This window comes from Stegostoma tigrinum, chromosome 39 (assembly GCF_030684315.1).
Source record: "Stegostoma tigrinum isolate sSteTig4 chromosome 39, sSteTig4.hap1, whole genome shotgun sequence".
Classification (NCBI taxonomy): domain Eukaryota; kingdom Metazoa; phylum Chordata; class Chondrichthyes; order Orectolobiformes; family Stegostomatidae; genus Stegostoma; species Stegostoma tigrinum.
In genome coordinates, this window is record NC_081392.1 from 15,277,771 (window position 1) to 15,300,821 (window position 23,051).

Consider the following 23,051-nt stretch of genomic DNA (forward strand, 5'->3'; position numbering starts at 1 on the left):
GGGGATTAAACGTGCAAGACACACACACCCACACACACTCACATTCACACACTTACACACACACACACCCACGCACACCCACTCACACTCACATTCACATTCACAGACACACACACACACACACACACTCACGCATACACACATTCACACACAAACACACACACACACTTTTGCACACATTCACACATACAGACACACACACACACACACTCACAAAGTCGCACACACACATACACACACACACACTCACGCACACACTTTCACACACACACTTTCACACACATGCGCACATACACTTTCATACACACACACACACTTTCACACACACACACACTTTCACACACACACACACACACTTTCTCACACACAAACACACACACACACACTTTCTCACACAGACACACTCTCGCACACTCACTTTTACACACACACACACTTTCACACACACACACACACACAACAGGGTACCCCAGGCTTGTGAATTTGCCAGAGTTGTCACAGATCAGGGTTGCAACTGAGGGGCTATAATTGAACTCAATGCTGTTGGTTGATGGGGGAACAGAAGTGGGAGGGACGAATAGTTAAAATAGGGATGGGGCGAAATCGGGAGGGGCAACGCAGAGAGGTGGTGGAGAAACAGAGGGGAGAGATAGAGAGAGAGAGACAGCGTGAGAGAGACAGGGAGGGAGAGACAGAGAGGGGGAGAGACAATGTGAGGGAGACAGGGAGGGAGAGAGAGAGAGGCCGAGGTGAGGGGGAGGCTGAGAAGGGAGGAATAGGGAAATGGGGGAGAGATGGAGAGGGGGAGAAAAAGGGAGGAGGAAGTAAAGAGTGGGGAGCAATAGGGAGCGGGAGAGACAGAAGGGGGAGAGATGGAGGGGGAGAGACAGTGCCAGGGAGAGAGAGAGGAAGAGAGAGAGAGACGGGGGGTGGTGAGGGGGAAGAGACAGGGAGAAGTGGGAGAGATTGGAAGAAGGGGAGAGATGAATAGGGGGAGAAAAAGGGAGGAGGGGATAGAGGGGGGATAAATGGAGAGAGAGAGAGAGAGGAATGGGGAGGAAAAGGGAGATGGAGAGATGGTGAGGAGGAGAGACAGGGAATGGGGAGACAGTGAGGTGTAAGGCAATAACAGGGAAGTAAGAAGGATGGGAAGAAAGAGGGGAAGGAGACTCGGAGAGGGGCAAAGACCGTGAGGTGGGGAGAAACGGGAATGTGATGGGGTACGGTGATGGCAAGAGACAAGAGATTGGGGAAGGCACAGGGGTAGAGACAGAAACGAGAGAGACAGGGAGTGGAGAAACAGCGAGAGGGATGACGGTGGGTGGGGAGGGGGAAAGCAGGCAGGGAATAAGGGAAAGGATGCTGCAGTTTTGCTTCTTGATGACCATCTGTCAGAAAATGTTTTCATTGAGGGTTTAAACATTAAAACTTTAACCAGACGTACTGCAGTGGTTCAGGGTCAACAGGGATGGCGGCCAGACCGACAACGCCCACGTCCCCAGATTCAATTAAAGCAGGATGTGATGTGTGTGTGTGTGTGTGTGTGTGTGTGTGTGTGTGTGTGTGTGTGTGTGTGTGTGTGTGTGTGTGTGTGTGTGTGTTTGTGTGAGTCTGTGCATCTGTGTGTGTGTGTGCCTGTGTGTGTGTGTGTCTGTGTGTGTGTGCATCTGTGTGTGTGTGCGTATGTGTGTCTGTGTGCATCTGTGTGTGTGTGTGTGCGCATCTGTGTGTGTGTGCGTGTGTGTGTCTGTGTGCATCTGTGTGTGTGTGTGTGCGCATCTGTGTGTGTGTGCGTGTGTGTGTCTGTGTGCATCTGTGTGTGTGTGTGTGTGTGTGTGTGTGTGTGTGTGTGTGTGTGTGTGTGTGTGTGTGTGTGTGCACATTACTCCACCCTAACCACAACAGTGAGTACAGTGTGATGACCTTCTGGGTTCAACAGCCAGGCCCTAAACCCCACGGAAAACGGTTACAGAGAGAATCTTACCAAAAGCATCCTCATTGACAATGAAATCCTGACATCCAGAAGCTCCATTTCCGAGTCGAACCGTCAGCATCTTATTTTTCCCCCAATTATTACTCCACATCAGAAACGCCTGAAATTAGGAAGGAGACAGTAAGGTGTGAGTGTGTTTCCTGTTGGAGCAGGTGTAGAGTCCCTGCCTCTGGGCTGGGATACACAGGTTGAAGTCTTGTGGGCTCCAGAATGTTTGTCATAACATCACACCACAAACTGATTTGGAAAAATCTCGAACGCCAACTATCTCCTGACTGTTTTCCACAATCCACCCCACACAGCATTATCTAAAACTCCATAGGCTGGGTCGAGGTTTGCACCAACTCCCTGTTCTGGCTCCCTAGTGGAGCTGTGCCTCCATTTTTAAAATCTCTCCTTGTTTCTGACTGTCTCCATGGGCTGCACCTCCTCCGCTCCACTCCCTCCATCTTTGTGATCCCCTCCGCCTCCCCAACTGTTGGAAATCTCAGCACACCTCTCACTCCGGCCTCTTGGGGCACTCCCTTCCCCACTTTAATCACTCTACCACTGGCAGCTGTCTGGGCCCCCCAGCTGTGGAATTCCTCCCCCCAGTCTGCACTCTCTCTCCCCCCCTTTAAAACCGCCCTCTCTGACGCAAGCTATTGGGCCGCCTGTCCCGAAAATCTCCTCCAAGCCGGCTCAGGGTCGAATTCTGCTGTGTAACGCTTGTTGCGAAGCACCTTGGGATGTACCAGGTTCTACACAAATTAAGGTGTTGTTGATGCTGATGCTCATTTTGAGATCAGGTCAAGGGTGGATAGCTCCTCCTGAGAAGCTCTCGGCTCACGGAGTTCAAATAAAGACAAATAACATGTTCTGAGGAAGGGTCACCAAACCTGAAACATTAACCCTGTTCTTTCCTCCACAGATGCTGCCAGACCTGCTGAGCTTTTCCAGCAACTTCTGTTTTGTTCCTGATTAACAGCGTCCGCAGTTCTTTTGGTTTTTATCAAATAAAGACAAGTTGGGAAATGGAAATGAGATTGGCCAGTTTGCGTCTGTATCACCTCTAGAGTTCAGGATATTAAGACCAGATCGAATTGAAGTCTATTATATGCTAAAGGTGATTACAAAATAAATGAAGAGAGAATGTATCCTTTCTAGGGTTAACCTAGAATGAGAGGTCGTACTTTAAGTACAAGGGTGAGTAGATTTAAAGGTTACTTCTCTCAAAGGGTCATGAATCTATGCAATTCATCCCCCAGAGAGTGTTGAGTACATTTAAGGAGGAGATGAACAGATTTTTTAAATTCATGATGAGTTAAAGGGAGCAGACAGCAAAGTGGATTTATGGCCAACATGAGGCCAGCTGTGATAGTATTATATGGCAGAGCAGGATCAAGGGGCTGAATGGCCTCCCCCTGTCCCTAGTTCTTATAGAATCATATTATATCAAATCGAGCTGTACAGCATGGAAACAGACCCTTCGGTCCAACTCACCCATGCCAACCTGATATCCTAAATTAATCTAGGTCCACTTGCCAGCATTTGAACTCTCTAACCCCTTCCTATTCATGTCCCCATCCAGATGCCTTTTAAATGCTGTAACTGTACCAGCCTCCACCACTTCCTCTGGCAGCTCGTTCCATACACACACCACCCTCTGTGTGAAATAGTTGTCCCTCAGGTCCCTTTTAAATCATTCCCCCCTCTCTCTGCTTATTGGGTTGAATGGGCCCAGTTGCTTTGGTTTGAAAGATTCAATTTTCCAAGGAGAGAGCCTGTCTCCCCAGACTGCGGAAGTTATCAGAATAACACAAGGGGCGAGTCCTAGCCACTGTCTGGAACTGGTACGTGAAGAGTGATCAGCTCCTGGGCTGAAATCGGGCTTGGTTAGTTGAAGAAAAGCAAACCGTGGATTTGTTTCAGGAAGTGTAGAGTTCTCAGGGTGGGGCCGCTGAGAGGTTTTCTCACTGTGATGCTCTGGATGCAGCTGTCAGCCTGTAGTCTGGACATTACCCTCTCCACAGGCTTGAACATTGAACTGAACCTATAACTCCAGCGCAGTCCTGCAGGGGTGCTGCACTGCCAAACGCACTGATTTCAGCTGTAAGATGGGTCGTCTCCTTGAAAATCGAGCTAAGTGATCCTATGACCACCGACCTGAAGAGGAACAGCAGAGGAGTTCTGCCTGCTGTCCTGCGACAGTATTTAACCCTCATCGATAGAAACGATTGCTGGCAAAGGAAAACTGATTTGCACTGGTTGCATATTTTAGGATATACAGTCCAGAAATGGGCCATTCAGCCCACCCAAGCCATGCTAGTGTTTTTGCTCTGCTCATGCTTGTCATTTCCTCATCTAAATCTTCCAACACAACCCTCACTATCCCCCTCTCCCTACTGGGTTGTCTGGCCTCCCCTTAAATGCACCCACACTATCTGTCAACTGTTACAGTTCCTATAATACAATATAACCATTTCATTTCTTTTTATCTTATTCACAGGACAAAGGCTAAGTTAGCATTTACTGTCCGTCCCTAATTGCCCAGAGGGCAGTTAAGAGTCAACCACATTGCTGTGGGTCTGGAGTCACATGTAGGCCAGACCAGGTAAGGATGGCAGTTTCCTTCCCCAAAGGACATTAGTGAACCAGATGGGTTTTTCCAAAAGTTAGCAATTGATTTGTGGTCAAACTTTTATTTAGACTTTTTAATTGGGTTCTTAATTCCTGATTCTTTATTGAGTTCAAATTCCACCATCTGACGTGGCAGGATTCAAGAACAAAAACAGAAGTTGCTGGAAAAGCTCAGCAGGCCTGGCAGCATCTGTGAAGACAAAAACAGGGTCAATGTTTCGGTTCAGGAGGCCCTTCCCTCGAAAAGATTCACACCCGGGCCCCCAAGGCATTAGCCACATCTCTGGATTTTACAGTCCGGAATAATACTGCCGGGTCTTAGCCTCCCGTGCGTGAATCCACACTTCAGTAAAATACATCATTGGCTGCAAAGTGCTTCAGAACCTGCCGAAGATATAAAAGGTGCAAGAGAAATGCAGGCTCATTATTTTTCAGTGTAACCTGCAATCAAAGAGGACAGAGTGTAGCTGGTGGTTACCTACATCCTACAGTGAAAAGGATTGGCAGCGTAATGCTGAACTCCCCTCACATCCCCATTTACACATTCCACATGCCCCCCACCCCCAAACCCATCGTTCTCAGTCTCCAACTTCAAGAATAACAGAGAACAGTTGGCCGAATTGGCACTGCACAGCCATTCCTGAAGGTGCCTTTCATTAGCCGCGCAATTTACCAACATCACCGGGGAGGGGTCCAACAGCTCTCTTCGGTTCTCCCAAACCTGCTGCAATTCACATTGTACACATGGCCAGCTAGATCGCTCCTCAATTCTCCATTGTTAGCTTGCCAGGTTCGCACTGTTCCACCTGTACTGCAGGATACTCCCAGCCCTCCACCACTAGAAATATTCATACTGGTTATACTTTTAGAGGGTATTCTAGAAAAGGTTGTATAAGGCATTAGAAACTTTGAGGCTGCATTCCCATCAGGACAGGAGATTAAAATACATTTCTGTGTAATTTCTCTGACTTCAAACCCTTCTGAAGCTGTTACCACTGGGACCCCATCTTTACCAACTCCTTGACACATAGTACAGTCTGTATAAATTAGCTGTTCCAGGTCTTTTACAGGAAACCCACGCCTCCCTGTGCAAATTGCAGTTCCCCATGGAGTGTAGCTATGAGCGCCGCTGCCTCATGGGACCCGGGTTCGATCCCACCTCAGGCGACTGTCTGTGTGGAGTTTGCACATTCTCCCCGTGTCTGCGTGGGTTTCCTCCGGGTGCTCCGGTTTCCTCCCACAGTCCAAAGATGCGCAGGTTAGGGTGGATTGGCCATGGAAAATTGCCCCGTAGTGTTCAGGGATGTGTAGCTTAGGTGGGTTATAGGGGGATGGGTCTGGGTGGACGCTCCAAGGGTCGGCGTGGGCCTGTTGGGCCGAAGGCCCTGTTCCCACACTGTAGGGAACCTATAACTCTATGTGGAGGTGGTTGGGCTGGGACGGAGAAAGTCAGAAGTCAACATGACAGAAGTCAAGGACTGTACCTGACGAAGGAGCAGCTCTCCGAAAGCTTGTGATTTCAAATAAACCTGTTAGACTATAACCTGGTGTCATGCGATTTCTGAGTTTATCAAATGTGGCGGGCCAGCACACTGTGAGGTTCGGGACTCTGAGGGGAAGGATGGCATTGAAGGTCTGAAGAGCAGCCACTGCTAAGAGTCCTTCAGTTACAGAACACTGAAAAGTTGAAAACTGCACAAAACCTTTGGGCTGGATGTTTAATATGTAATGAGTGCAGTCAGTATTAACTGTAAATGAAACTGCACTGAATAACTATATTGAAACAAACTGATTAGATTTGCACTTTATGTAATGTCAACTTTGATCAGATAAAAAATGTACTTTTATAAACTAAATGAGTAATGTATTCCTTGTGGGAAGATAGTGTGCACTAATTACATTATATCAATAGACACTGGCACACACATACAGTCATAGAGTCATACAGCATGGAAACAGTCCCTTCGGTCCAACTTGTCCACGCCGACCAGATTATCCTAAATTTTTCCAGTACCATTTTCCAGCATTCGGCCCGTATCCCTCTAAACCCTTTCTATTCATGTCCCCATCCAGATGCCTTTTAAATGCTGTAATTGTACCAGCCCCCACCACTTCCTCTGGCAGCTCGTTCCATACACGCACTACCTTCTGTGTGAAAAAGTTGCCCCTCAAGTCCCTTTTAAGTCTTTCCCCTCTCACCTTAAATCTCTCACCTTAAACCAATGCCCCTCTAGTTTTGGGCTCCCTTACCTTGGGAAAAAGACCTTGGCTATTCACCCTATCCATGCCCCTCATGATTTTATAAACCTCCTTAAGGTCACCCCTCAGCCTACGACACTCCAGGGAAAATACCCCCAGTCTATTCAGCGCCTCCCTATTGCTCAAACCCTCTAGCCCTGGCAGTATCCTTGTGAATCTTTTCTGAACCCTTTTAAGTTTCACAACATCCTTCCCATAGCAGGGAGAGCAGAATTGCACGCTGTATTCCAAAAGTGGCCTGATCAATGTCCTGTGCTGCACATCTGAAGGATGGGTAAAATCCACATTGGATTGTTTGTAACATTATGATCACTGTTTCCTGGAAACCGAGTGGATAAAGAATGGATGAAGTGAATAAGAGTTGATGGCTTTTGGTTACAGGATGGACGTTTCCTTCCCTCAAGGACATTAGTGAACCAGATGGGTTTTTCCAACAATCGAAAATAGATTCACTGCCATCATTTTAGACTCTTAATTCCAGATTTTTTAAAAATTGAATTCAGATTTCACCATCTGCCGTGGAGGAATTTGAACCCAGGTCCCCAGAACATTAGCCGGGTCTCTGGATTAACAGTCCAGTGATAATACCACTAGGCCATTGCCAAGGTGGAAGCAATAATTTCCAAGAGGGTTAGATGAATACTGGCAAAAGAAATATATTCAGGGTTTTGGGGATTGGAAAGTGGAGGGAGGCTAACCGGACAATTCACTTGAAGAACCAGCATTGTCCCCATGGACCGAATGGCCTCCTCCTGAGCTGACTGATCCTCCATGTCCACTACAATTGAGCGCAGCAGAAGGCAATGTTCTGGCCCTTCCCTCTAACCAGTCTGACCCTTTATCAGACTTACCCCTGGGGGCTGATTCCGGAGAATGTCCTTGACTTGTGCTGCCTCGATGCTCAGCTGCAGCCAGATGTTGTGGGACAGCATTAGTTTGTCGAAGAGAGTGAGTTCCGAAGGTGCCGAGCTGTCTCTTGGATCCTCCTCCTTCCAAAGCCTCTGATATTCTCCATTACACAGCTGTTTGTGGGGGCTGTAGGGACTGAAAGATAGAACAATCAACATTAACATCATCTGAGACCCAACATCTACTCCAGAGTTTAGATGATTTGCCACCAGCTTCTCGAGGGCAATAACATCCTCTATTTTATGGGTTTTATTGTCAAGAAAGGGCAGCGTTGACTGGCCATTCCTAATTGCCCTGAACAAGACAGCGATAACAACATAGAAACAGCCATTCGGCCCCTCTAACCTGTTCCACAATTCAATGAGATTATGGTTGATCTGTGGCCTAACTCTCTGCCTTTGGCCCACACACTTTTGCTTAACAAAAATTTATCTCAGGTTAAAAATTAACAACTGAAGAGCTGCCTTTATGAATGGCCTGTGGCTTTCCATGCTATTTCAAAGGGCAGTTAAGCATCAACCCCATTGCTGGGAGTCTGGAGTTACATATAAACCAGGGATAAGGGAGGCAGATCCCAGAAAAATATTGATGAGAGCTGTTATGGGTGACCCTTAATGAGAAATTCCTTTATTAATTAATTTGATTATAAACCCCACAAGTGCCCACAATGCGATGTGAACCCATCCCCAAAGCATGACTCTCGACCACTGGGTGAATGGCCCAATGTCATTCCCGCAATGCTATAGGTGACTCATCCAATGTCATTCCCACAATGCCATGGGTGACTAGTCCAATGCCATTCCCACAATGCCATGGGTGATTAGTCCAATGCCATTCCCACAGTGCCATGGGTGGCTAGCCCCATGCCATTCCCACAATGCCATGGGTGACTAGTCCAATGCCATTCCCACAATGCCATGGGTGACTAGCCCAATGCCATTCCCACAATGCCATGGGCGACTAGTCCAATGCCATTCCCACAATGCCATGGTTGACTAGCCCAATGCCATTCCCACAATGCCATGGGTGACTACCCCAATGCCATTCCCACAATGCCATAGGTGACTGGCCCATTGCCATTCCCACAATACCACTGTTGCTGTCGACCATAGAAGCATTGGGATGTCTAAAGTTCACAAAAGCTGCTACAGGAATTCTCTATTTTTGTTTGCATGGTAATATTTGCTCAATGAGGCATGTTTGAAGGAATCATTTCAAGGAGAAAAGGGAAGTCATGAGTGGGAGTGAGGTTTAGGAGGGGAATTGACTCAGAGAGCAGAGGGCATGCTGCCAACGGTGGAGCGATTAAAATCAGGAATGCTCAAGGGGCTGGAATTAGAGAGGCACGGAGATCCCAGAGGGCTGTGGGGCTGGATGAGATTATGGAGATCAGGAGGATTATGGAGAGATTTGAAAACAAGGATGAGAGTTTTAAAATCAGGACTTTACATGAGTGGAGCCAGTATCGGTCAGTGAGCCCAAGGGATGACAGGGGAATGGAACTTGATGCGAATTAGAAATGGGCACAGAGTTTGATTTGGCACGTGGTGGAAGAAGTGGAACCAGCCAGGAGTTCTTGAGAATAGAGATAGTCGGAACTGCAGGTACTGGACCCTGCTGTATTCATCCAGCTCCACACCTTGTTATCTCTAGTTCTTGAGAATAGTTGCGTTTTGAGGTAATGAAGGAAAGGTTATGTGTTTCAGCAGCAGATGAGCTGAGGCAGGGGTGAAGTGATGGTGCTGGGAGTCATAGCTGTAGTTCAAATGTGTCTTCAGAAGCTCACCAAACGTGACACCAAAGTTGTGAATAGACTGGCTTAATCTTGTTGCCGGAGAGAGAGAGGATTGATTTGTGTCTCAAATTTGGTGTCTTTTCACACACTTTGGTCACTGGTCAGAGAGATTTCCACAATGACACCCGGCCCCGAAAGTCAGCAGCAGTGAATAAACAAGAAAATGATGAGTCTAAAACTATGTATATGGCCCACTATTTACCTAACGGGTCCCTATTTTTATTTTTCTTTACTCATTTGCAGGATGAGGGAGTCACTGCCTGGTGCCAGCATTTATTGCCCAGAGGACAGTTAACAGTCAACCACATCGCTGTGGGTTTGGAGTCACATGTAGGTCAGACCAGGTAAGGATGGCAATTTCCTTCCCTAAAGGATATTAGTGAACCAGAGAGATTTTTCCAACAATTAGCAATGGGTTCATGGTCATCATTGGATTATTAATGCAGATTTTTATTGAATTCAAACTTCACCATCCGTCGTGACGGGATTATGAACCCAGATCCCCGGAACATTATCTGGGTCTCCAAATTAACAGTCCAGCAATAATACCACTGGGCCACTGCCTTGCCTATTAATGCTCCTCACAAGGCCCCAGCCTTGCATTCCATTAGTAACTCTTCCTGAATTCTTTCTGCCTCATGAACTTGCAATCTTACAACAGTTGTTAATAGCTCCTCATTGACTGGTGAGATAGAAATGGAGCTTTTCTTTGTGTGGAGGGAGTTTATTGACTGGCTCAGTCCCACATCTCTCATCCTATACCTAGTGTCGCGGCTGCTCACTATTTACATACAGCCATGAGAAAACGGCCCAACTCATCCATGCCAACCAGGTTTCCCAATCTAAACTAGTCCCATTTGCCTGCATTTGGCCCCTATCCTTCTAAACCTTTCCTTTTCATGTACCTGTAAATGTACTCAGAAACAATATACACCACTTTCATCTTAACGTTGACTTTACAACACCTTATTGTCATAATTGACAAGCCATTAGCATAGTTTCAGTGTGGAAGAGGACCATTCAGCCCACTTTCTACATACTGGCCCTCTGCATGATTTGATTTACCACTGGTGAGCACCTTTTCCCTTTATCCCTGTGAGATCATCCTCCAGCAAATGTTTCAACTCTCTTCCAAAGGGTGTGATTGGCCAACCTTTTTCTAATCTGCGTGTCACCTTTCGTTCTTGTACCGACCGTCTTCCAACAATGCCCTCTCGGTCTTTCTGTTTATCTGAGTCCGGCAGACAGCACTGTGTAAGCCAATAGACTCATACAGGTTTACAGCACGGAAAAAGGCCCTTCGGCTCAACTTGCCCATGTTGCCCAGTTTTCACAATTAAACTGGCTCCCATTTGCCTGCGTTTGGTCTCTGTCCCTCCAAACCTCTGTCTTCCACGTACCTGTGTGAATGTTTCTTAACTCACCTCCACCACGATCTCTGGCAGCCTGTTCCAGACACTCATCACCCTCTGTGTGAAAAAAAATTTCCCCTCTGGAACCTTTTGTATCTCTCCCCTCTCACCTTAAACCTACGCCCTCTAGTTTTAGACTCCCTGACCCTGGGAGAAAGCAGTTGCCTGTCTACCTTACCTATTGCTCTTAGGATTTTATAGACCCTATAGGGTCACCCTCTCCAACTGTCCAGGGTAAAAGGTCCCAGCCTATCCAACTTTTCCTTATAACTCAAACCTTCCAGTCCTGGGTGACATCTTTTCTGCACTTTTCTTGGTTTCATAATATTCCTTACACAGTAGGGAAATCAGAACAGCATGGAGTACCCCAGATGTGGCCTTATTAACATCTTGTACAGCTGCAATGAAGCATCCCAATTTCTGTACATAATGCTCTATCAATGAAAGTAAACATTCCTCAAGTCTTCTACACTATCCTGTCTACCTGTGACTCCACTTTCAAGGATCTATGAACCTGTAACCCCTGGATCTCTTTGTTCTATTGTACTCCCCAGGACCCTACCATTGACTATGTAAGTCAATAGACAATAGGTGCAGGAGTAGGCCATTTGGCCCTTCAAGCCAGCACCACTATTCATTTTGATCATGGCTGATCATCCACAATCAGTATCCTGTTCCTGCCTTATCCTGCCCTGATTTGACCCACCAAAATGCAACACCTTGCATTTATCTAAACTAATCTACCAGTCCTCAGCCCACTGGTCCCGTCGATCAAGATGCACTCTTCAGCTAGAGCTTTCAAGGTTACAAGTTGAATATTTAGAAGGGGCTCCCAGCACAGATTAAATTAAATGGTGTAACAGGGTGTGGAGCTGGATGAACACGGCAGGCTGGGCAGCATCAGAGGAGCAGGAAAGCTGACGTTTCGGGCCTGGACCCTTCTTCAAGAATTAAATGGTGTGATGTGCGGAGTGGCCTTTCCTTTCTTGTCTGCTCCTAGAAGCAGCCAAATATTTCCTGAGAAAGAGGGTTGAAGCCTCTCTCTTTTTCTCTTTCTATTCGCTCACACAAAAATGACGTCAAGCTTTATAATGCTGGACTGAACAAGTGTGCTCTTATTTGTGTCGAATCGCAGAAGGTCGGTGATAATGAGGGTGGCAACGTGACACAGTGACAAATGCCAAGCCATCACTCTGAAAAGGATGGGCGCTACCACCCGGGGCTGATGTCATTTCCTGGGCTCTCACACCCAGTCTGATGTAATTTCCTGGGCTCTATCACTCAGGGCTGAAGTCATTTCCAGTCGATCGACCAGGGGATGGATAAAGGGACAATGACAACATTCTGAGCATCTACTTCCATCACCAACGAAGAAATACAACGGGGGGAGATCAGAAGGGCATGCAGTACTCCAAATACGGCCTTATCAATGCCTTCTGGCCGCCACATTACCAAAAGGATGTGGATGCTTTGGAGAGGGTGCAGAGGAGGTTCACCAGGGTGCTGCCTGGTATAGAGGGTGCTAACTATGAAGAGAGTTTGAGTAGATTAGGATTATTTTCATTAGAAAGACGGAGATTGAGGGGGGACCTGATTGAGGTCCACAAAATCATGAGGGGTATAGACAGGGTGGATAGCAAAAAGCTTTTTCCCCAGAGTGGGGGACTCAATTACTTGGGGTCATGAGTTCAAAGTGAGAGGAGGAAAGTTTAAGGGAGATATGCGTGGAAAGTTCTTTACACAGAGGGTGGTGGGTGCCTGGAGCGCGTTGCCAGTGGAGGTGGTAGACGCTGACATGTTAGCGTCTTTTAAGATATATTTGGACAGGTACATGGATGGGCAGGGAGCAAATGGACACAGACCATTAGAAAACAGATGACAGGTTAGACACAGGATCTCGATCGGCGCAGGCTTGAAGGGCCGAAGGGCCTGTTCCTGTGCTGTAGGTTTCTTTGTTTCTTTGTTTCTTTGTTGTACAGCAGCAACAAGGCATCCCTACAAGCTCATCCTCAAAGCAGTTTGCAGCAATTAAGGTGCATCTTGTCACCTCTGCTCTCGTTGGCCTGTGACACGTGGTAGTGCCCCTACCATTGAGGCAGGAGACCCTGGGATCAAGTCTCACCTGCTCCAGAGGGTGTGCTATAATGTCTCTGCAAGTTCAATCTCTTCACCTTTTAAGCCTAACTCTTTTCCATTCCCCAACACGGTGACGGCTGATTCCCATCTCCCCTCGCACCGATACCTTCTGACCCCTGCCTGGTCTGTCAAGAGTACCTCAGCCCTAAACAAACTCAATGATTCTGCCTCCGCTACTCCTAAGGAAGAGAATTCTTATCACGTCGAATCTCAGGATAGACGAGATGGGCTGAATGGCCTGCTCCTGCTCAAAATTTGTATGTTTGGACTCTCTGCTGGAAACATAGCAGGCAGGTTAATGCACAGCAAGATCCCACAGGTAGCACTGAGATCAGTTGACTTGCTGATGTCCAGGGGCCTCTCCTGCTGTTTACTGAGGGGCCATTCGCAACCAGTTCAGAGAGCAGGTGTCCGCTTGATTCAGCAGGTTACTGTAAGGAAAGTACCCTGACAGGGCTGCACTCCCTCCGCCTGTACTCCCTCCGCCTGCACTCCCTCAGCCTGTACACCCTCCGCCTGCACTCCCTCCGCCTGCACTCCCTCAGCCTGTACACCCTCCGCCTGCACTCCCTCCGCCTGCACTCCCTCAGCCTGTACACTCTCCACCTGCACTCCCTCCGCCTGCACTCCCTCAGCCTGTACACCCTCTGCCTGCACTCCCTCCGCCTGCACTCCCTCAGCCTGTACACCCTCTGCCTGCACTCCCTCAGCCTGTACACCCTCCGCCTGCACTCCCTCAGCCTGTACACCCTCTGCCTGCACTCCCTCTGCCTGTACTCCCTCAGCCTGTACACCCTCCGCCTGCACTCCCTCCGCCTGCACTCCCTCAGTCTGTACTCCCTCAGCCTGTACACCCTCCGCCTGCACTCCCTCCACCTGCACTACTTCAGTCTGTACTCCCTCAGCCTATACACCCTCCGCCTGCACTCCCTCAGTCTGTACTCCCTCAGCCTGTACACGATCCACCTGCACTCCCTCAGCCTATACACCCTCCGCCTGCACTCCCTCCGCCTGCACTCCCTCAGTCTGTACTCCCTCAGCCTGTACACCCTCCGCCTGCACTCCCTCCACCTGCACTCCCTCAGTCTGTACTCCCTCAGTCTATACTCCCTCAGCCTGTACACCCTACGCCTGCACTCCCTCAGCCTGTACTCCCTCAGTCTGTACTCCCTCAGCCTGTACACCCTCCAAATGCACTCCCTCCGCCTGCACTCCCTCAGTCTGCACTCCCTCAGCCCGCACTCCCTCTGCCTGTACTCCCTCAGCCTGTACACTCTCCGCCTGCACTCCCCCCACCTGCACTCCCTCAGTCTGTACTCCCTCAGTCTGTACTCCCTCAGCCTGTACACCCTCAGCCTGTACTCCCTCTGCCTGCACTCCCTCAGCCTGTACTCCCTCAGCCTGTACTCCCTCAGCCTATACACCCTACGCCTGCACTCACTCAGCCTGTACTCCCTCAGACTGTACACCCTCCGCCTGCACTCCCTCCACCTGCACTCCCTCCGCCTGCACTCCCTCTGCCTGTACTCCCTCAGTCTGTACTCCCTGAGCCTGTACACCTTTCGCCTGCACTCCCTCCACCTGCACTCCCTCAGCCTGTACTCCCTCAGTCTGTACTCCCTCAGCCTGTATACCCTCCGCCTGCACTCCCTCTGCCTGCACTCTCTCAGCCTGTACTCGCTCAGCCTGCACACCCTCTGCCTGTACTCCCTCAGCCTGTACTCCCTCAGCCTGCACACCCTCTGCCTGTACTCCCTCAGCCTGTACTCCCTCAGCTTGTACTCCCTCAGCCTGTACTCCCTCAGTCTGTACTCCCTCAGTCTGTACTCCCTCAGCCTGTACTCCCTCCGCCTGCACTCCCTCAGCCTGTACTCCCTCAGCCAGTACTCCCTCTGCCCGCACTCCCTCAGCCTGTACTCCCTCAGCCTGTACTCCCTCAGTCTGTACTCCCTCTGCCTGCACTCCCTCAGCCTGTACTCCCTCAACCTGTGCTCCCTCAGCCTGCACTTGCTCAGCCTGTACTCCCTCAGCCTGTACTCCCTCCACCTGCACTCCCTCTGCCTGCACTCCCTCCACCTGCACTCCCTCAGCCCGTATTCCCTCAGTCTCCACTCCCTCTGCCTGTACTCCCTCAGTCTGCACTCCCTCCACCTGTACTCCCTCAGTCTGCACTCCCTCCGCCTGTACTCCCTCAGCCTGTACCTCCTCAGGCTGTACACCATCTGCCTGCACTCCCTCCGCCTGCACTCCCTCAGCCTGTACTCTCTCAACCTGTACTCCCTCTGCCTGCACTTCCTCAGCCTGTACTCCCTCAGCCAGTACTCCCTCAGCCTGCACTCCCTCAACCTGTACTCCCTCTGCCTGCACTTCCTCAGCCTGTACTCCCTCAGACTGTACACCCTCCGCCTGCACTCCCTCTGCCTGTACTCACTCAGCCTGTACACCCTCAGCCTGCACTCCCTCCGCCTGCACTCCCTCCGCCTGCACTCCCTCAGCCTGTACTCCCTCAGCCTGTACTCCCTCCGCCAGTACTCCCTCAGTCTGTACTCCCTCAGCCTGTACTCCCTCAGTCTGCACTCCCTCCGCCTGTACTCCCTCAGCCTGTATACCCTCAGCCTGTACACCTACTGCCTGCATTCCCTCAGCCTGCACTCCCTCAGCCTGTACCCCCTCAGCCTGTGCTCCCTCCGCCTGCACTCCCTCATCCTGTACTCCCTCAGCCTGCACTCCCTCCGCCTGCACTCCCTCAGCCTGTACTCCTTCAGTCTGTACTCCCTCAGCCTGTACACCCTCCACCGGCGCTCCCTCCACCTGCACTCCCTCCGCCTGCACTCCCTCAGCCTGTACTCCCTCAGCCTGTACTCCCTCAGACTGCACTCCCTCCGCCTGTACTCCCTCAGTCTTTACTCCCTCAGGCTGCACTCCCTCAGTCTGCACTCCCTCCGCCTGTACTCCCTCAGCCTGTACTCCCTCCCCCTGTACTCCATCAGTCTGTACTCCCTCAGCCTGTACTCCCTCCGCCTATACTCCCTCCGCCTGAACTCCCTCAGACTGCACTCCCTCCACCTGCACTCCCTCAGTCTGTACTCCCTCCGCCTGTACTCTCTCAGTCTGTACTCCCTCAGACGGCACTCCCTCCGCCTGTACTCCCTCAGTCTGTACTCCCTCAGACTGCACTCCCTCCATCTGCTCTCCCTCCGCCTGCACTCCCTCAGCCTGCACTCCCTCCACCTGCACTCCCTCAGCCTGTACTCACTCCGCCTGTACTCCCTCAGCCTGTACTCCCTCAGTCTGTACTCCCTCTGCCTGTACTCCCTCAGTCTGCACTCCCTCCGCCTGCACTCCCTCAGTCTGTACTCCCTCCGCCTGTACTCCCTCAGTCTGCATTCCCTCCGCCTGCACTCCCTCAGCCTGTACTTCCTCAGGCTGTACACCCTCTGCCTGCACTCCCTCAGCCTGCACTTGCTCAGCCTGTACTCCCTCAGCCTGTGCTCCCTCCACCTGCACTCCCTCCGCCTGCACTCCCTCCACCTGCACTCCCTCAGCCCGTATTCCCTCAGTCTCCACTCCCTCTGCCTGTACTCCCTCAGTCTGCACTCCCTCCACCTGTACTCCCTCAGTCTGCACTCCCTCCGCCTGCACTCCCTCAGCCTGTACCTCCTCAAGCTGTACACCCTCTGCCTGCACCCCCTCAACCTGTACTCCCTCAGCCTGCACTCCCTCAGCTTGTACTCCCGCAGCCTGTACTCCCTCAGTCTGTACTCCCTCACACTGCACTCCCTCTGCCTGTACTCTCTTAGTCTGCACTCCCTCAGCTTGCACTCCCTCAGCCTGTACTCCCTCTGCCTGCACTCCTTCCACCTGCATTCCCTCAGCCTGTACTCCGTCAGTCTGTACTCCCTCAGCCCATATTCCCTCAGTCTGCACTCCGTCCGCCTGTACTCCCTCTGTCTGTACTCCCTCAGCCTGCACTCCCTCCACCTGTACACCCTCTGTCTACACTCCCTCAGCCTGTACTCCCTCAGCCTGTTCTCCCTCAGCCTGTACTCCCTCTGCCTGTACTCCCTCAGCCTGCACTCACTCAGCCTGTACTCCCTCTGCCTGCACTCCCTCAGCCTGGACTCCCTCAGCCTGTACCCCCTCAGCCTGCACTCCCTCTGCCTGTACACCCTCCGTCTGCACTCCCACAGTCTGCATTCCCTCCGCCTGTACTCCCTCAGTTTGCACTCCCTCAGCCAGTACTCCATCAGTCTGTACGCCCTCAGCCTGTACTCCCACAGTCTGTACTCCCTCAGCCTGCACTCACTCAGCCTGTACTCCCTCTGCCTGCACTCCCTCAGCCTGCACTCCCTCAGCCTGTACCCCCTCAGCCTGCACTCCCTCCGCCTGTACACCCTCCGTCTGCACTCCCACAGTCTGCATTCCCTCCGCCTGTACTCCCTCAGTTTGCACTCCCTCAGCCAGTACTCCATCAGTCTGTACGCCCTCAGCCTGTACTCCCACAGTCTGTACTCCCTCAGCCTGCACTCCGTCAGCCTGCACTCCCTCAGTCTGTACTCCATCTGCTATATGGGAACTACCTCTGAGCCACTCACCGTCCTGACTTAGAAATATATCGCCCTGTGCCTTCAATCCTGGGTCAAAATTCTGGAATTCCCTCCCTGAGGGCATTGTGGGTCCATCTACAGCAAATGGACTGCAGCGGCTCAAGAAAGCAGCTCAACCCCACCTTCTCAAGGGGGCAACTAGGGACGGGCAATAAATGCTGGGCCCAGTGGCACCCACATCCCACAAATTATTAAATAAAAAGTCTGTCCTCCCTCAGCCTGTACTCCCTCAATGGGCACTCCCACAGCCTGTACTCCCTCAATGGGCACTCCCTCAGCCCGTACTCCCTCAATGGGCACTCCCTCAGCCCGTACTCCCTCAGGATGAACACAGCTGAAAGTTCTTTGGAAATTCGATTAGAGTCATAGAGTTCTTGCAGTGTGGGAAATGGCCCTTCAGCCCATTGTGTCCGCTCCAATCACTTAGCCTCTATCTACTGTCATCCGATGTGCCAGCACCAGGGCTACATCCCTGTATGCCCTGGTGTTTCAAGTACTCATCAAAATATTCAATCAATGTTTTTCTGTCCCTACCTCCCTCTCAGTTCTGGCTCCCCACTACCCTCTGACAGGGTGGGACAGACTAGATACAGGGAGAATGTCACCCCCGGGTGAGGAGCCTAGCACCAGGGACACAGTCTCACAGTACAGAAACACCTAGGACTGAGATGAGAAAACATTTATTCACTAAAATGGTAGTGACCCTGTGAAATTCTCTACCTTAGAAAGCTGTGGAGGCCAAGTCACTGAATATATTCAAGAAAAGATATAAATTTATAAAATATATTTTAAAGACGTCTCTGGGGAGAAAGCAAAAAATATAGAATGGGATAGAGGATCAACTTTGCTACCATGTTCTGCTCACTGGAGATTAAAAGACAGAGGTGATCTAGTAGAGAAATAATTACTTCTTAAAGGATTTAATAGGGAAGGTGTTGTTAGAATTATTGCTGGATCTTAGAAACATAGAACGTGGGGTCACCGTCTCAAGGAGATTAGCAGGTCAGGATTCAAATGGGGATCTTTAAAAGCCCATTGAGTTTTGTGTTAAACTACTGCACAGCATAAATGTCTCAGATACCAGAGGTGACCAGTGCACAATTTAATTGCTTTATCACCCAGATCTGAGCTACGAGAATAAACCATACTGACTCGCTTTAATAAGGGACAGACACAGGACAGCAGACGCCATTTGGCCCATCATATCTGCTCTGCAATTCAATGATATCCCATCTGCTTTTCTACCTCAATCACCTTCCTGCTGTATAAACCCAATCCATAAATCCTATAATGTTCAGAAAAATCTGTATCATAGAAGCATTAAAATTAGGAGTAGGAGTGGGCCATTCAGGCCTTCAAGCATGCTCTACCATCGCTATGATCATATCTGGTCTTCTATCTCAATATCATATTTCTGCTTTCTCCCCAGAGATGTCTTTTAAAAATATTTTATAAATCGATCTCTTTCTTTAAATATATTCAGTGACTTGACCTCTTCCAGCTCTCTGTGGTACAGAATTCCACAGTGTCACTACCCTATTAGTGACTAGATGTTTCCTCATCTCAGCACTAAATATATCTAGTGAGAAGTCTCAGGACACCAGGTTATAGTCCAACAGGTTTGTTTGAAATCACAAGCTTTTGGAGCTCTGCTCCATCATCAGGCATTTTCACCAGATGAAAGAGCAGCGCTCAGAAAGCATGTGATTTCAAATAAACCTGTTGGACTATAACCTGGTGTCCTGTGACTTCTTATTTTGCCCACCCCAGTCCAACTCCGGCACCTTCACATCTTGGCTAAATGTCTCTGTACTCTGAAACTGTGTCCCGGGTTCTAGACTCCCCACACAGTGCCCACATTCTCCCTGTATCTAGTCGGGTCATCCCTGCTAGAATTTGACGCATTCCAATCAGATCCCTGCCCATCCCTGTAGACTGTAGCCAATACAGTCCCAAGCGGTCTCTGTCTGAATGAATGCAATAATTGAACATGTGGAGATCTTCAGCATGGATCAATCCCAAAGATTCGCAACATTCAACACAGACAAAGCTCTCCTCATCTCCAATCCTGCCAATCTCCTTGACACCCCATGTTCTAGATTCCCAAGATCCGGGTGGAATTCTAGCAGATCCTATAAGAATTTAAAAGCCGAAAGAATTGAGGACGCTGTAAACCAGAAACAAAAACAGAAGTTGCTGGAAAAGCTCAGCAGGTCTGGCAGCGTCCGTGGAGAGAAATCAGAGTGGGCCGGTGACCCTTCCTCAGAACTGATGGGAGCTGGGGAAACATTGTTTTATATGCAGCAGATAAGACCATAAGAGGGAGGAGCAGAAATTAGGCCATTCAGCCCATTGAGTCTGCTCTGCTATTCAATCATGGCTGATAAGCTCGTCAACCCCATTCTCCCACTTTCTCCCCGTCACCCTTGCTCCCCTTGATAATTAAGAACCTGTCTATCTCAGTCTTAAATGTACTCAATGACCTGACCTCCACAGCCTTCTGTGGCAGTGAATTCCATAGATTCACCACTCTCTCTGGCTGAAGAAGTTTCTCCTCATCTCAGTTCTAAAAGGTCTTCCTTTTACTATGTGCCCTCAGGTCCTAGTCTCTCCTACCAATGGAAGCATCTTCCCAGCATCCGCTCTGTCCAGGCCATTCAGTATTCTGGAAGTTAGATCCCCCCCCATCATCCTTCCAAACTGCAATGATAGTGTGGGTGGGGGAGGGGGTAGGGACTAAATGATAGCTGTGGATAGAGCCCAAAGCAAGAGGTCGATAGGACAGACAAAGGTGTGGGTAAGCATCTGGTTAGGAGGGTGAGCGGCTGTTAATGGGGACTGTTAGTGCCTAACCATGGGTTGTGGATAAAACATTGTGATAACAAGGGGCCTGACTTGTTATATTTTTCACCCGTCATTCTTTTAGCTCCAGTGACGGGCTCGGCTCGCAAAATAAAAGTCTTTAAGGGAAGACTGAAGGAGTCGCTCTAGGGGAGGCGATGGTGGAGGGATGATTACTCAGTCCAGGGCGGCCCCATGCTGATGATCCAATCCCACCACTGCACTGTTGTGGAGTTTAAATTCAAATAGTCGGCCTGGAATTGAAAGCTTACTCTCGGTGCCAGTGACCACGAAACTGTCACCAATTATCGCTGACAAGACCATTAACACCTTTCAGGGAAGGAAGGCTGTGGCCTACACGTGACTCCAGACCCACAGCGACGTGGCTGACCCTACCCTCGGCTCTGATGAGCGATGATGGACGCCCTTTAAAAGAATATTTTAGAAAGTAACTGGCTTCGACTTCGGCTGCCTTAGGAGGTGCACAGAGACATCCAGACAAGTCCTCAGCATGGAATAAAGCCATTTGGTCCATCTATTCTGTGCTGGTGTTTATGTGCCCCCTCCCGTCCTTACTTCATCTTCCCAGCATCAATACAGCCTTCTACCTGGAAGGAATCTGGCTTTGTACGCACTCTTTCCAAAAGACTTAGCTAAAGCCTTTGACCGGGAGTTACGGGAGAGGGGAAAAAATGACAAGACATCTTGAAAAACCTGACGGTGATTCAGCATCTGCTGTAGTCATTAGCAAAGATCAAACATACTGAGGGTCTTAAATTTACAGAAATAAAGAAGGGGAGAGGCAAATAGATGTCTTAAAGTTTAGGGGAGGGACAATGCAGAGAGGGCTGGGGAGAAAATATAAAACTAGTGGCCAAAAAGATATTAGATAAATCCAAAACGGGAATCAGGAAAGATTTCTTCAAATGGGAAGTGATGAGAACATGAGTAATGTCCATCACAATGCAGTGGTCAAGTCAAAAAGAATATCGATATATATTTCGATGTGGTTCTCAGAGCGAAAGGGGTCAAAGGCTATGGGGAAAACATGAGAGCAGTTCGATGACCAGCCATGATCATATTGAATGGCACAGCAAGCTTGAAGGGCTGAATGGCCTCCACCCACTCCTATATTCTATGTTTCTATACCCAGCAACATTAGGGTGGCTCAGTGGTTAACACTGCAGCCTCACGGCACCAGGGACCCGGGTTCGATTCCAGCCTCGGGCGACTGTCTGTGTGGAGTTTGCACATTCTCCCCGTGTTTGCGCCACTTTCCTCCGGGTGCTCCGGTTTCCTCCCACAGTCCCAAAGATTGTGCAGGTTAGATGGATCAGCTGTGGGAAATTACCCCTAGTGTGCAGGGGTGTGTAGTTTAGGTGGATGGGCCGTGGAAAATGCAGGCTTATGGGGATAGGGTTGGTGGGATGCTCTTCAGAGGGTCAGTGCGGACTTGATGAGCTGAATGTCCTGCTTCCACACTGTAGGGACTCTATATAAATCTATTTGGAAACTGGAAGGATATAGAGTCATACAGTACACAAAAGGCCCTTCGGCCCATCAAGTCTGTGTGGTATATCTTCACCAATGTCTTAATAAGCCAACTCGATGTAATGATAAAGCTGAAGAGGGATGGTGTGGAGGATGGGTACCAGCACACAGACAGTTGGGGCTGAGTGGCCCGTTCTGTCTAGCAGTGGCAGATCTATAAAGTTAAGGACACTTTGGCATAAGGTACCTCATCTGTAGCTTCGGCACGTTGGTATCACATAATGACGTCCTCAGCATGGTCCGCTCCCTGGCCTGTCCCTATTGGGAGGGAGTCGCTCCCAGTTCCAGCTGAGCCATCCCGAATCTGGTGAGACTATCCAGCGGAGAAAGGGAGAGAGTGAGAGACACACAGTGCGAGTAGCCAGTTAATAATATGAGAATAATTAATCCAAGCTGACAATCGGAGAGAGGTGCCTCTGTCAGCCTGAAGCACTCAAAACTGATACAAGCCGTTCTCAAGGCTCAAATGTTCTTGCACATCCGGAGTTGCTGAGCTCTTGTTTTGAGAGCGGGAGGGAGACAGGGTTACACCAGTTTAAGGGAAACCACAGCCCCTTTTGTGGTCACCTCACTCGATGTCTTACTCGCAGATGCTTTGGACTTTTGTTTCTGAGCTATAGCGTTCGCTCCACCAAATAGCGTGACCCAGTTTTAAAATTGATTTTGTTTATTTTCTTCAGAGGAGATAGAGCTCCTTTCTTCTCGTTAAATGTTTCATACCATGGGACGTGTGCGTGGGATGTGTCCCAACTTGTTCGGTAGGGAAGAGAAAGTTCTAGAAGCATTGGGGAGCGGGCTGGAATCTGGGCAATTAGGAATCGCGGGTGCAGGTGGGAGGGGGCCTTAGAGATTGTCAACAAATGTAGCTTTTCCTCATCCGAAGAATTCATCTTCTGACAATGCAAGAGGTTTGAAGGGTCCAATCAAAA

At 49.7% G+C, this 23,051-nt stretch overlaps 1 protein-coding gene across 1 annotated transcript in view; it reads right to left on the reverse strand.

Annotated features, from left to right (window-relative positions):
* LOC125447745 (ras and Rab interactor 3-like) overlaps positions 1-22,572 on the reverse strand; it is a 68,694-nt gene extending 46,122 nt beyond the window's left edge. The window contains exons 1-3 of the mRNA XM_048522416.2: positions 22,310-22,572; positions 7,723-7,915; positions 1,985-2,093 (exon numbers count right to left, since the gene is read on the reverse strand). Coding sequence (XP_048378373.1) covers positions 1,985-2,093; positions 7,723-7,915; positions 22,310-22,359 — 352 coding nt within the window. The 5' untranslated portion in view covers positions 22,360-22,572. The remainder of the gene's footprint in view (positions 1-1,984; positions 2,094-7,722; positions 7,916-22,309) is intronic.
* Positions 22,573-23,051: the final 479 nt, after the last annotated feature.